General features: G+C 34.8%; 1 protein-coding gene across 3 annotated transcripts in view; it reads right to left on the minus strand.

Moving 5' to 3' along the window:
• Positions 1-13,418, minus strand: part of UPF2 (UPF2 regulator of nonsense mediated mRNA decay) — a 100,231-nt gene that overhangs the window by 16,571 nt on the left and 70,242 nt on the right. For all 3 annotated transcript variants that reach the window (XM_060097604.1, XM_060097603.1, XM_060097605.1), the window contains exons 15-18: positions 13,116-13,299; positions 7,726-7,865; positions 1,888-1,992; positions 1,481-1,579 (exon numbers count right to left, since the gene is read on the minus strand). In XM_060097604.1, coding sequence (XP_059953587.1) covers positions 1,481-1,579; positions 1,888-1,992; positions 7,726-7,865; positions 13,116-13,299 — 528 coding nt within the window. The remainder of the gene's footprint in view (positions 1-1,480; positions 1,580-1,887; positions 1,993-7,725; positions 7,866-13,115; positions 13,300-13,418) is intronic.

Consider the following 13,418-nt stretch of genomic DNA (forward strand, 5'->3'; position numbering starts at 1 on the left):
CCGGCCTTTTTTAAGTTTTTCAAACACAAGTTCTTTTCTGCTTCAGTACCTCTGACACACTGCTTTCACGTTACCCTAATTTTTCACCCAGATGACTCCTCTGTACCTGTCTTGTCTAAGAGTCATGCTCTCAGAGATGCCTTCTCTGATCATCTTATCTAAAGAAGGCCCTTCTCCTTTACTCTCTACCAAAGCGTTCTTTTAGTTCCTTAGCACTTATAATTTGAAATTACATATTTGTGGTTAAATATGTACCTCCCCCATAAAAGTACATTCTCTGAGAGCAGGAACCAGGTCTGTTTTTATTTACTATTTTACACTAAGCCTGAACAGTGCTAGTCACACAGTAGGCCCAATAAATACTTGCTAGACAAATGAATGAATGAGTAAATAGCTACTGATTCATGTAAGATACGAAAAACTTCTTTAAGGAGTAAACTGTTTATTACCTCATCAAAGGGATTATAATGATTATGTTTTATTTGATGATGTGTGCTCCTAAATGACATGAATATAAGGTTTCATAAAGTAAGAGTTTTCTAGATGTATGAAGAAATTTTAATATACGTAGGAAGAAGCAAATTGGCCTGTACCACTAATTCATACATGATCATAGCTTCTGACCTTACCAGCATCTTCTACATTTATGAAAGTAAAATCCAGTATTTCTTCTCTAAAGGATTATTCCATCGGCATCTACTCCATAACTTCCTCTATCTTAAAAATAACCCTCCTCTTTTAACTCTGACCTTCTCTAGCTACATCCCCATTTCTTTTCCCTTTCTAGAAAACGTCTCAAGTCAGCTCTACCTGTATCCAGTATTTCCACTTCCTCCTTCTCCGTTTCCCACTGAGCCCACACTCCATGGGGCCTTCACCTACCATTCCAACAAAAGCCCCTTTCTCAAGTCACCAAAGGTTAAAACAATAGCTATATATAGGGCTGAAGTAAACAGTCCATGGGATTTTCCCTCTAACTACAGAAAAACATAATTACCTAAATCACTGGGACGATGGAGCTTTTTATAAAATCTAGTATCTTAATGTCATGATTAAACAATTAACATTTCTTTAAATATCAAATGACCAATTTCCTCTAGATATTTATATATAAGTTATTCAAATTATAAATCAAACTTAAGAATTTACTAAATTAAATTTCCCCAAATATTTATCTTCCGCAGTTTGACTCCTAAACAAACTGCAAGTGAAGGGTTTTAGAAATAGAGATATGACTTCAGAGAGAAAAGGTGGAGGGTGATACAATGAAGTCACTCTGTTCCAAGTCTTATTACATTTTTTCCATCTATTTTCAAAGAAATGTGGCAAATTAGGATATGGGATGCCAGAAGTATTGGCAGCTTCAAACTGTCTAACTTAGAAAAAGCTGCTGCAGAGGTAAATGTTTAGGTAGGAAACACAATCAAATGTGCTGCAGTATTTTGTATTGAATACTTTGGATTAGAGCAACAGTTAATACCTGCAGATTTTCTAGCATCATTTTATCCAGAGCTTGAATGAAGTCCTCATCTTCTACACAAGGTACATGTTTGAGTCCACCTCCTTTAATCATTACCTCCTTATAAAAACAGAATAGAAACAAGAATTCAGACTAGAAATTCTAACTGTAATGTTTTGTATGGCAGAACCTTTTGTACTGATAACTTTTCCAACATAACTCAAGGAATGAGTGGGCAATATAACATTATTATATAGTCAAAGAACTTGTTAATAAAGAAAAGTATTTAGATAGGAAAACAAATTAAAAATGAATTTCCAAAGAAACATTATTTCAATTATCACAAAAACTAAAACTTCAGTGGCTAAAATTGAAATACTATGAAAATAGTGCACAATTTCAAAAAGCAAATTTTCAGCCATACGTACAGTATTTTCTTCGTCAGTTTCATTCTCCTTATTTGAATCCGTGAGGTAATCTGTATTCTCTTCCTCTTCTTCCTCCCCTTCATCGTCATCATTATCAGAACCCTCCTGAAATTGTTTAACATTTGTAGAAGATTAAGACATTTTGAAAAACATTACTACTTTTACATGCCTTAAAAAGATGTTAAATTTTCTGTATAATTGTTTATTATTCTCTGGTTTCAGCCTTTTATGCAGTCTGCCTAGACTGGTAGGGCGAAGTCAGCTGGCAACATGTACTACATACCAGTAGCTGAAAACCCATTTCACATTTTCCACTGATCTAGTAATACAAAGATCCTTTGTAGAAACTCTTCCTTGAATTCCACAAGGAACGAGTTTCCTGAACCTTTTGTTATTTTCCTCCTCCCTAACTTGAGACTGATTTTCTCCTAGTAGTTCTTTAATATCCATCTAACTCTGCAATGAAAACTGACAATTCAAATTTAACATTGTTACCATTTGAAAGCAATGACACTACATTTTATAAAGCACCTCACTGTATAAAGCACCTCAGTTTAGAAAGTGCTCTCACAGCATTTTGTTTGCTCTACCTAATTCTGAAGAAGGATGGATAAGCTTTATGGTCCTCATTTTTATATGTGAAAAAACTAAGGCTCAGAAAAGTTAAGTGACTTGCCCAAGGACATGTGCTTTATTAAGCAGAGGAGATAGGCATTCTGACTCCCCTTGCTGGTGGCTTTCAAGTACTACATCTCTCCATCCTCTCCTGTCAGTACCCCCAGCATCCTCTTCTCTCAGCCAAAATTCCTTTTCAAACGGAAGATTGGGCAGAACTCCAGTGAATTTTCAAAGAGGCACAAAAAAAACAAAACTATAACCATAACCAAAACCAAAAAAAACCCCAACCACACAGGGGCAGCATTCCATCTGAGTATCCTTCTAACACAATTCACTCCCACTCTGTTCCATAAAAGATTTTTTTAAAAAGACTACACTAAACCCAGCTGTTTCTCATTGTGCCAAGAGAAATAAAGTGAATGAGAAATAATTCCTAAGAGAAAACAAATGATTTAAATTTGTTATAACACTTCTAGTATACACAGAAATTGATTTTAAAAATCCAAACAGTGCATTATTACTTACTATAGAGACATTTGAAAACTTTTAGAATTTCTGAAGTGGAAATAGTTGAGGAAAATACAGAAAGGCATTAACTTTTTTTTCAAATGCATTAACCTTTTTTGACATAATTCTATAATTCAAATTTAAATTTGCAATAGAAATGCTCTTAAATTGGCCCTTGGAAAAAATTAATCATTTCTTAACACTTGAAAGATGCTTCCTATTCAAAAACTAAGCTAAAACACATTAACCCTTTTCTTTCACCATTTTTTATATTGCTCAAGCAAAATAAAACGGATTAACTTTTGAAATTAAAACGCTGAACAAGAATCTCCCTGTCCTAATCCCATGGTCATAATAACCTGTGAGGTGAGGAAGTCAACAGACCACATGAGCTGGTTAGGAAAGCAGGTGGTCAGCACAGAAGTCAAGCTGTCCAAGTTCAAATGCTGGCTTGCTAGGACCTGAGGCAAATTATTAACGTATCTGTGCCTTATTTATCACCTAACTCATAGGGTACCAAGAGAAATGGTAATATGAACACAGTGACCATACTCAATAAATATTATTGCTATTACAATAATAAATCTTGTACTTTCTCTAAAATGCTGCAGAAAATTAGAATTTTAGCAGAAGAACATTTAGTTCATCTTTAAAGTTCCTTTTAATTTACCCAGCTGATACTGAGAAGAAAATATTCTGGTTGTTATGTGCTAAGAATAACTTCAAAAGGCCATATGGAGCTTGGAAGAGTTGTGGACCAAGATGGAAAAGAAGAGTACAACTTTTCTGAAGAGTTCCACTCCAGCCCTGTTCTTTCTCAGTTGAGGCACATATTTATAGAATATCCTACATTGTTCTTACTACTTTATAATCAATCCATCTTCTCTCTTTAAAAATGTTCTCCTCCCTGTGTTTGGAGGGTACTGGTGGGAAAGGATGGTCTCGGGTGGGAGAGCAAACAATTCCAACTCCATTTCCTTAAAGTAAACCAAGCATTCCTTTCAATTCTCCTCCCAGACAAGGCTCATGAGTCATCCTATCGAACATTTTGTTTTTCCACTTAGCAAACACACATATATTATGTATAATATCCACTTTGCAACTGGAAAAGAAATAGTTAAAAATTATAAAGTTCACTTTTGAAAAGGAGAAAGTGTTTAGAGGAGAAAATATAGTACAACTATTCAAATGAGAAATTTATAGGAAAATGAGTCACTCTTTAATGTCACATTTACTGAGGATGTTTAATTTATTAGATTCTTTATCTAATTAGTGCGGTAGCAAAATCCAAAGACAGTCATAAGATTAGTCTAAAAATACAAAATGGAAATACTCTCTCATTTCCTTTTGTTGTTATAAAGTACTTAATAAGCCAATTTAAATTATATAATTGAATGTTTCTACGACAAACTCATTTTTTAGAAAAGCAATATAGGGACTTCCCTGGTGGCACAGTGGTTAAGAATCTGCCTGCCAGTGCAGGGACACAGGTTCGAGCCCTGGTCTGGGAAGATCCCACGTGCCGCAGAGCAACTAAGCCCATGTGCCACAACTACTGAGCCCGTGTGCCACAACTACTGAAGCCCACGCACCTACAGCCCATGCTCCACAACAAGAGAAGCCACTGTAATGAGAAGCCCACACACCGCCACAAAGAGTAGCCCCCGCTCACCACAACTAGAGAAAGCCCACGTGCAGCAACGAAAACGCAACAAGGCCAAGAATTAATTAATTATTTTCCTTCTTTTAAAAAAAAGCAATATAGCAATGTCCATCTCTTACATAGAAATCAATTATAGAAACATATTCCAGTTCTAAATTTTTATCAGTTTATTTATATCTACTTTAGGGGAGTGGTCAGGTTGGAAAGAGAAAGTGCTGGCAATACTGTATTGTATATTTGAAATTTGCTAAGAGTAAATCTTAAAAGTTCTCATCACACACACACAAAAAAACATTACTAACTATGTGAGGTGATGGATGTTAACTAAACTTATTATGGTAATCATTTCTCTCTCTCTCTCTCTCTCTCTATATATATATATATAAAATGTTATATGTACACCTTAAACTAATACAATGTTATATCAATTATATCTCAATAAAACTGGGGGAAAAAAGTGGTAGCAAAATACCAACACAAAGGTGCATTTCTACTGCCTATAAATGCTAACCAATTATAAAAACCATACATTATTATTTATGCTGCCTTTTACACAATAATTCATTTTTAACTAACAGCAAAGCTATTTGCGATGTAGTCAAATCATACGAAATGTTCATTAATAGCTACAGACCTTCAGGGCTAAAAAGAAAATAAGACTTAGGGATTTCTACTTCTAACTGTAGAAAGTCTTAATTACCTTAAATTATTGGTCATTTTAAAAAATTAATTAATTAATATTTATTTTTGGCTGTGTTGGGTCTTCGTGGCTGCGCGTGGACTTTCACTAGTTGCAGTGAGCATTGTGGTGCACAAGCTTCTCACTGCAGTGGTGTCTCTTGTTGCAGAGCACGGGCTCTAGGCACATGGGCTTCAGTAGCTGTGGCACGCGGGCTCAGCAGTTCTGGCTCGCGGGCTCTAGAGCACAGGCTCAGTAGTTGGGGTGCATGGGCTTAGTTGCTCCTCGACATGTGGGATCTTCCCGGACCAGGGCTCAAACCCGTGTCCCCTGCACTGGCAGGTGGACTCTCAACCACTGTGCCACCAGGGAAGTCCCTATGGGTCATTTTTCTTTCGCACTAAATGAAGCTTTTTAAAAATCCAGTTTATGAATCTCTTTTATGAATGCCTTAAATAATTTACATTCCTTTATACATGAAACAACCCATATCCTCTAAACATTTGTATTCTATTTACTCAAGTAAATCAAAACTTAAAATTTTAATAAATTCAATTTCCATAAAACATTTAAATATTGATTATAAATTTAAACTTTTTCAATATTTAATTAAAATCACACTTCTAAATTATCACACTCTCCTAAATGCTCTTAGCACCCAAGGGACACAAAGAAACCATACACGTGATATCATAATTATAAGCTTACAAGGTGAAAAAGTGCTAATTCCATGATTTAAATTTTATATTCATCAGTATTTTATTGTTATTCTTATTCATCCTGCTTTTCATTTTCTTAACTTTCTAATTTAAATATATATTAATGTAGACAGAATAGCATAAGGAACCCTTACCCATTACACAACTGAACAATTATTAGCTAATGGTCAGGTTATAGTTTCTTGTATATCCCTAACTCATTGCCCAGTCTACTTCCAGGTTATGAAGCAAACCCCAGATACTCTATTATTTTAGGTGGAATTTTTAAAACTTAAGCAGCTTTAGAAGAAAAAAGGAACGAATTAAAACTATTAGGTTGAATCATATGTGAAAATGACATTTTGATAGGTCCTAAATGGTAGAACAGTCATTTCATTCATGAACAGTCATTCATGTTAGTTTGGCCTAACAGAGTCGTAAAAACAAAAGGGCACACTGATGATTATGGTACATGATGATTTTCAGGTTTCCTATACTATCAGATCTGGGAAAAAGCAAAGTTATTAACATCTAGTCCATAATTTTTTCATAAAATCTACAGGTTAAAAAGTCCACACTCAAAAGTGAGATTAAGGGTACTTCCTGGTGACCCAGTGGTTAAGACTCTGTCCTCCCACCACAGGGGGCACAAGTTCAATCCCTGGTTGGGGAACTTAGATCTCACATGCCGCACGGTGTGGCCAAAAAAAAACGAAAGTGAGATTAAGATGCATAGCTGATCGGGACTTTCCCGGTGGCACAGTGGTTAAGAATCTGCCTGCCAATGCAGGGGACACGGGTTTGAGCCCTGGTCCAGGAAGATCCCACATGCCGCGGAGCAACTAAGCCCGTGCGCCACAACTACTGGGCCTGCACCTTAGAGCCCACAAGCCACAACTGCTGAAGCCCGCGTGCCTAGAGCCCATGCTCCACAACAAGAGAAGCCACCACAATGAGAAGCCCGCACACAACAAGAGAAGCCACCGCAATGAGAAGCCCGCGCACCGCAACAAAGAGTAGCCCCCGCTCGCTACAACTAGAGAAAGCCTGTGCACAGCAACAAAGACCCAACGCAGCCATAATTAAATAAATAAATTAAATTTTAAAAAAAGAAAACACATACTTAGCAGATCAATTTTTTGTCTTCAAATTGCTTATTAAATAAAAATCCTAACCATAATGATGGATACATGTCATTATACTTTTACCTAAACCCATACAAAGTACAACACCAAGAGTCAACTGTAACGTAAATGATGGACTTAGGGTGATCACGATGTGTTGCTATAGGTTCATCAGTTGTAACAAATGTACCACTTTGGTGGGGGATGTTGATAATGGGGGAAGGTTGTGTGAGTAGGTATGAGCAGGTAACATATGGGAAATCTCTGTATCTTCCCCTTAAGTTTGCTGTGAACCTAAAACTGCTCTAAAAAAATGGTCTTAATAATAGTAATTTTTAAAAATCCTATGATCAGTATTTTCTTACTTGTAAAAAAAAAAAACTCTTAATTAATCCAGCAGTTTTATAATAGACATATACTACTAGTTACATGTACTCTAATAAAACTAAAGAGGAGATCTTATTTTATACATTAAAGAAAATCTTGGCTCATATAATCAAAATACTCTTTTACAAATGTACCTATTTTGCTATAAATAAAAGTCATCACCTCTTCCTCTGGCTCATTCACTTCACTTTCATTTCCAGATTGTTCCTCTGTTTCAGCTCCTCCTTCTTCTTCTTCTTCATCCTCTTCAAGATTTTCTCCTTCTGTCATAGAATCTTTTGAGTCTTTGTCATTTACTAGGCCTTGAAGTGAGGAGAAAGTAGAAAAAGACATTAAAAAAAAGATAAAGGCAAGTTTTCGACAGTATTACACCACTTAAAGTATGTATTAAGATAATTCAACAGCCATGTTCTCAGAATAAAATAAGAACAGAATTTAAAACTATTTTGAGAACCATTTAAAAAACTTAATTAGATCTTTATTTCAACAAAGGAGCACTGATACATTTCTTAACCACTAGCCAAAAAAAAAAAAAAATTTTTTTCCCCTTTCTCAGAGCTTCAAACTGTTTATCTCAGTGTCAGATGAACAAAGGCAAACAGTAGCAGCACATAAGGTGCAGCTTCAGCCACGTACAATGCAACCTTGGTCATACTTCTTATCAAATGATATTTCAAGAATCTCTAAACACTCAAGGATATAATAAAATTATATCGCTTTAATGGAGAAGTCGCATTTGACTATCAATTTGAATGTCTGCAAATTAAGACTGAGGGAAGGAGGCAAAGCTATATGGTGACACATCTAACAGCTGTGTCACCAAAGAGCTTGTTTTTTTCTTCAGTAACAGCGTGTTCCTCCAAAGGGAATTCCCTGGCTTGAATCTCTTTCCTCCTCCTCATGTTCATCCACATTTTGCTGCCTAATCAATTCTTCTTTATTATCATTTGAGTTCCAAACTACTCTCTACTTTCAAGATGCACATACCATGGTCTCATCTGATCCGACTTTTCCCCACGCTCCCTAGTCCTAATCCAGCCTTTTCCTGTAGTTGGGGTAGACTCTTCTGTGTCACAAAGTATACTAACCTTGCATTCGTGATCATCAAATTGCTTCTCCATAGAGAATATCGTTCAATATGCACTTTCAAATCCTATACATTCTTCAAATTCAGTCTAAGTTTCACTTCCTGCATAAACTCACTGAGTACTACTCTTCCTCCTACTTACTCTAAAGCACTTGCAGAATTGATCACAGCACTTTACACTTAAAGATACACCATGTAATGGTTTTTCTAATGATTTCAATACATGTTACATCAGATTATAAGAGCCTTGAGAACAAAAAACTTTTTTTATATATTCAAAACTCATTAGAGGCCATATATTGATAAATACATAGTAGGTGTTTAGTAAATACTTGTTTACTCACAGAATCTTAGACAATTAGAGCAGACAGAAACTTTAGTGACGATGTGATTTAACCCTTTCATTTTATGAGGTATACTGAAGCCCGGAAAGTTTGAATAACTAACACAACCAACAAAAACAAAAAATTACTCCAGTGTCTTAAGTCTAACCAATTAAGAATTGACAAAAACACAGATGTACAGAGTGATGAAAGGAGGTACATTCAAGTTTGGAAATTAAAAAAAAAAAAATTGAGAAAAGATGGATAAAGCTCAGAGAGATCTGTTTTAAAAGAAAAATAATACTGAGGGAGAAAACTGCTATCTCAGATTGAGATACCATGAACTGACTATTTAATTTATTCATTTATTTGGAATTTCAGAAGCAATATATTGCTTTAATGTTATCAAAGGCAAAAAATTAAAAGTCAGGACTATATAAATCTAAGCACTCTCAATAAAAAATATCACAGTGCTGATAAACTCACATGGCCTAATATACCATTATACCTTTTTTACAGCCACTTTAAAATACGTGTCACAGGAAGAACTCTAATGGATAAGTAGCTTTGTTTTGATAGCTGTACATCTAATTTGTAAGGAAAATACTATTTCTAACACATTTTCATTTGCATTGCAAGTTAGTTTCAAAAGCAGTTTATAAATATATTTTGCATTTGCTAAGCTGTATAATAAACAGTTCAGTTGCTGACCTCTAGGACACTGTCAATCTAAAATAAACAATGCAGATAAAAATGTACAAAGGACATACGGTTAATAAAACGTAAAATCTAGACAGTACAATAGTTAAAATGTGGGTCAGAATTAAGTGTACTTGGGGACCAAAATAATCAAATACTGTTCTCTTGAATTTGAGCTGCTTGGTGCCTCAGTTTTCCTGCTCATAACAGAGTAATAATTGTGATACTCCCTTTCAAATGGTTTTCATTTATATTTCTCTGCTCACTAGACATGCTAAGCATTTTCCCCACATACTTACTATGTCAGAAAGAGCACAGTCTTTGAATTCTGGCTCGATTGTTAACCTAGTATTTTGATTTGGGCTTTACATAACTCACTTGTCAAATACGAACATTACCTTCCACTTTAATTTTGGCAAACTGGAAGTACTCAATAAAAATACCAACTCTTCCCTGCCCTCCCTCATTTGATTATGTTATGTTCATCTATCTATTGTGTATCAATTTGCCTGTGTTCTTTATGTAAGTGATAATAACCTGGCACAGAAACTATTTTCACTTCAATCTTAGTTATTTCTTTCATTGTACAAAAGTTTTAAGCACCCAAATCTGCCAACATATGTGTGCTTTCTTGCATCCTTTTAAAATTTAGGAAAATTACCACCTCTCCAAATATCTGATGATCAGATATATTTTTAACTTTTAAAAAATAAATATTTAACTCCTCAATCCATCTGGAGTTTGATGACATAAGATGTGGTTCTATATCAATTTTCCCCCTAAATGCTCACCTTGTTGTTCTTATCCTATTTTTAAGATTCCTATTTCGTCATACAATAAATTGTTTTGTATTTAATTGGGGCAACTTCTGGGCTTTTATTTTATTCTACTGATTTTATTTTTAATTTATGAAATACACTCTTCTGTTTTATAGGTAATTTATTCATATGACTTTTCTTTTTTCACTTTTATTCTTCCCATTTCTGTTCCTTTTATAATATAATAATATAATCTAGAACTTCCAAACCAGAATTAAATTACATTGCCTATTACCATTTTGGTTTTGTTCTTAAAGTGTGTCTTACTAGAGAATGGACTTGAGGAAATGGGGAGGGGGAAGGGTAAGCTGTGACAAAGTGAGAGAGTGGCATGGACATATATACACTACCAAATGTAAAATAGATAGCTAGTGGGAAGCAGCCGCGTAGCACAGGGAGATCAGCTCGGTGCTTTGTGACCACCTAGAGGGGTGGGATAGGGAGGGTGGGAGGGAGGGAGATGCAAGAGGGAAGAGATATGGGAACATATGTATATGTATAACTGATTCACTTTGTTATAAAGCAGAAACTAACACACCATTGTAAAGCAATTATACTCCAATAAAGATGTTAAAAAAAAAAAAGTGTCTTAGAGCCAGTAATTCTCTCTATCCTGAGAAAACCAAGATACACACAAAAGTAACATAATAATGTTATTTATAGGGGTGCAAAATTAGAAATAACGTGTCAAACAACAGAATTAACACATTCGTACAAAGAAAAATAGCCAGTTTTGTAAAAAATTAAATATTTAGAAAAGTATTTCATGTCAGGAAGAAATTTCATAATATATTAGGTAGAAAAAAATCCAGTTATAAAACTGCAAACACGTGAAGAAATTTTTTTAAAATAGAAGAACATATATCAAAATGTTAACACATGATTCTCCGTGCATATGAAATATCAGTGATTTCTGTCTTCTTGGCATTTTTCAAAATTTCTGCCATGAACACTTCATTACTTTTAATAACATTAAAATGGTTTTAAAAATATGAGAAAATGCTAACTATTAAGTTAGCATTGGATAGCTATAAGATTGAAATGATAATGAATTTGCAAGTGCTTGAAAACAAAAAACTACCAAAAGCAAAATGCTATATTATCTTATGGTTTACCAACAGGAAACAGATTTAATATAGATTTATTCATGTATACCTTGTCTATGATATTTAGATTCTAAAACAGAAGGAAAATGGGACGACTTGGGAGCATATTGATTCTAGTTGCCACCATCCTTAGAGTTGCATTGGCAAATGGTGACTGGTGACCTATTTTTTCCTTTCCATATTCTAAACAAGGACAGACTCCTCAAAAGAAGCCCGAAGTCCTTTAATTTAACTCTTTGCTCGATAAAGGATAAAGCATACTGCTCTCTTTACTGCTACCAAACTGGGTATCCAACTAGTATTTCCTCATGCCCACTATACAGAGAGAGTCATTCATGGAAGTCTTTGGGAAACAAGGCTAAGACTATTTCAAAGCATATAAAGTAAATGAAATAAGTATGTAGATAAATAAACACTCTACTTGAAACGATCATTTTATACAATTAGAAATCTGAAAAGGAAAAGAAAGTAGATAACTTGGGACAAAGTTCAAAGAACAAAAAGAATCACATATGCGTTTATGGGTTGAGAATTAGGAAAAGTGAATAGTTGCATAATCAGTAGCACCTTTCAAATAACGCTCAAATAGATAACAGTAATCGAATTCTCCAAAACAGGATTTACCTTGGAGAAAGAAACCCTATTAATATGCTGGATTTAATATGAAAAAATAACTTTAGAGGAAAAGGATCACCAATGCCTTTGCCATGAAAAGTGGTTTTTCAGATATGCAACATAGTAAATTTATACAATTAGTATAACTGGTCAAGGTAAGGGTCTCCTAATAAATAATCTCCTAATAAAATACTAGCTTCATAGGCTGAAACCATGTGTCACTTTGAAATGACTACAATACAACATGCTAAGAACTATCAGCAAGCAAGCCAGACTGGTAAGGCCCCACCCTGTTCCAGTTATTTCCACTGGCAAGGCTAGTCGGCTCCTACAGTCCTTTAGGGGAGCCGTTCAAATGCTACCTCTTCTTCCAGAACAATCGCAGAAGGATACTGAGAAAGTAAAGTGACCAATCCTCCTGTAGCACATTTCTCACATGTTCTCTAGTCTTTAGAAACAGAGACAACTCCCCCAGTGACTAGGAACTAAAATTTGGTGGGATAGTTTCAAACTTCTAACAGGCACCCCCTTATATAGTGTCAAGCCTGCACTGTCTTAGGAAATAGTGTTATTGAAAATATATACCGTATATGAGATGCTTTAATCAAAAGTAGGTTTTAAATTAGCAACCAAAAATTCTAAAATTAAGAGAGGCTGACAGGATTATATTTTTTCCATCATTATCATTTGCTTCAAGTTTTACATGACTGTTTTCCTCCAATTTGGGATTAATGAAAGCAAGAAGTAAGTCACCCAGGTCTTACCTAACACTATTATGTAACACTCAACATCAAAAAACAGAAAGTATACAAAAGTAAACGCTAACTGAAGACATTATAAAGCAAATTCTAGAAACGATCTGTCAAATACCATCTTTATTTTCTCTCTGTAATTAATTGCTTACCTAGTTTTATTAAGAATTCTCGTTCCAAGTCGTGTACCTGCCTGATGGATTCTTCCAGAGAATTACAGAGTTTGATCTTTGGTCTTAGCAGTTCTAGTGTGTCACTGATCATGTAATCTATGTCAATAGGAAATGGATGGTCTTTTGTCCAAACCTCCAAACTTTTCTTCCACCAAACATAACGCTGATAACAAATGAAAAATAAATTTAGCTATAAGAAATTAATAACAAAATATTTAAAATAATCTGTATTGTGACATCACCTAATTATAACAACTAAAGAGTTGTACAAGACACCTACCA

The sequence above is a fragment of the Mesoplodon densirostris genome, chromosome 4 (genome assembly GCF_025265405.1).
Source record: "Mesoplodon densirostris isolate mMesDen1 chromosome 4, mMesDen1 primary haplotype, whole genome shotgun sequence".
Taxonomy (NCBI): domain Eukaryota; kingdom Metazoa; phylum Chordata; class Mammalia; order Artiodactyla; family Ziphiidae; genus Mesoplodon; species Mesoplodon densirostris.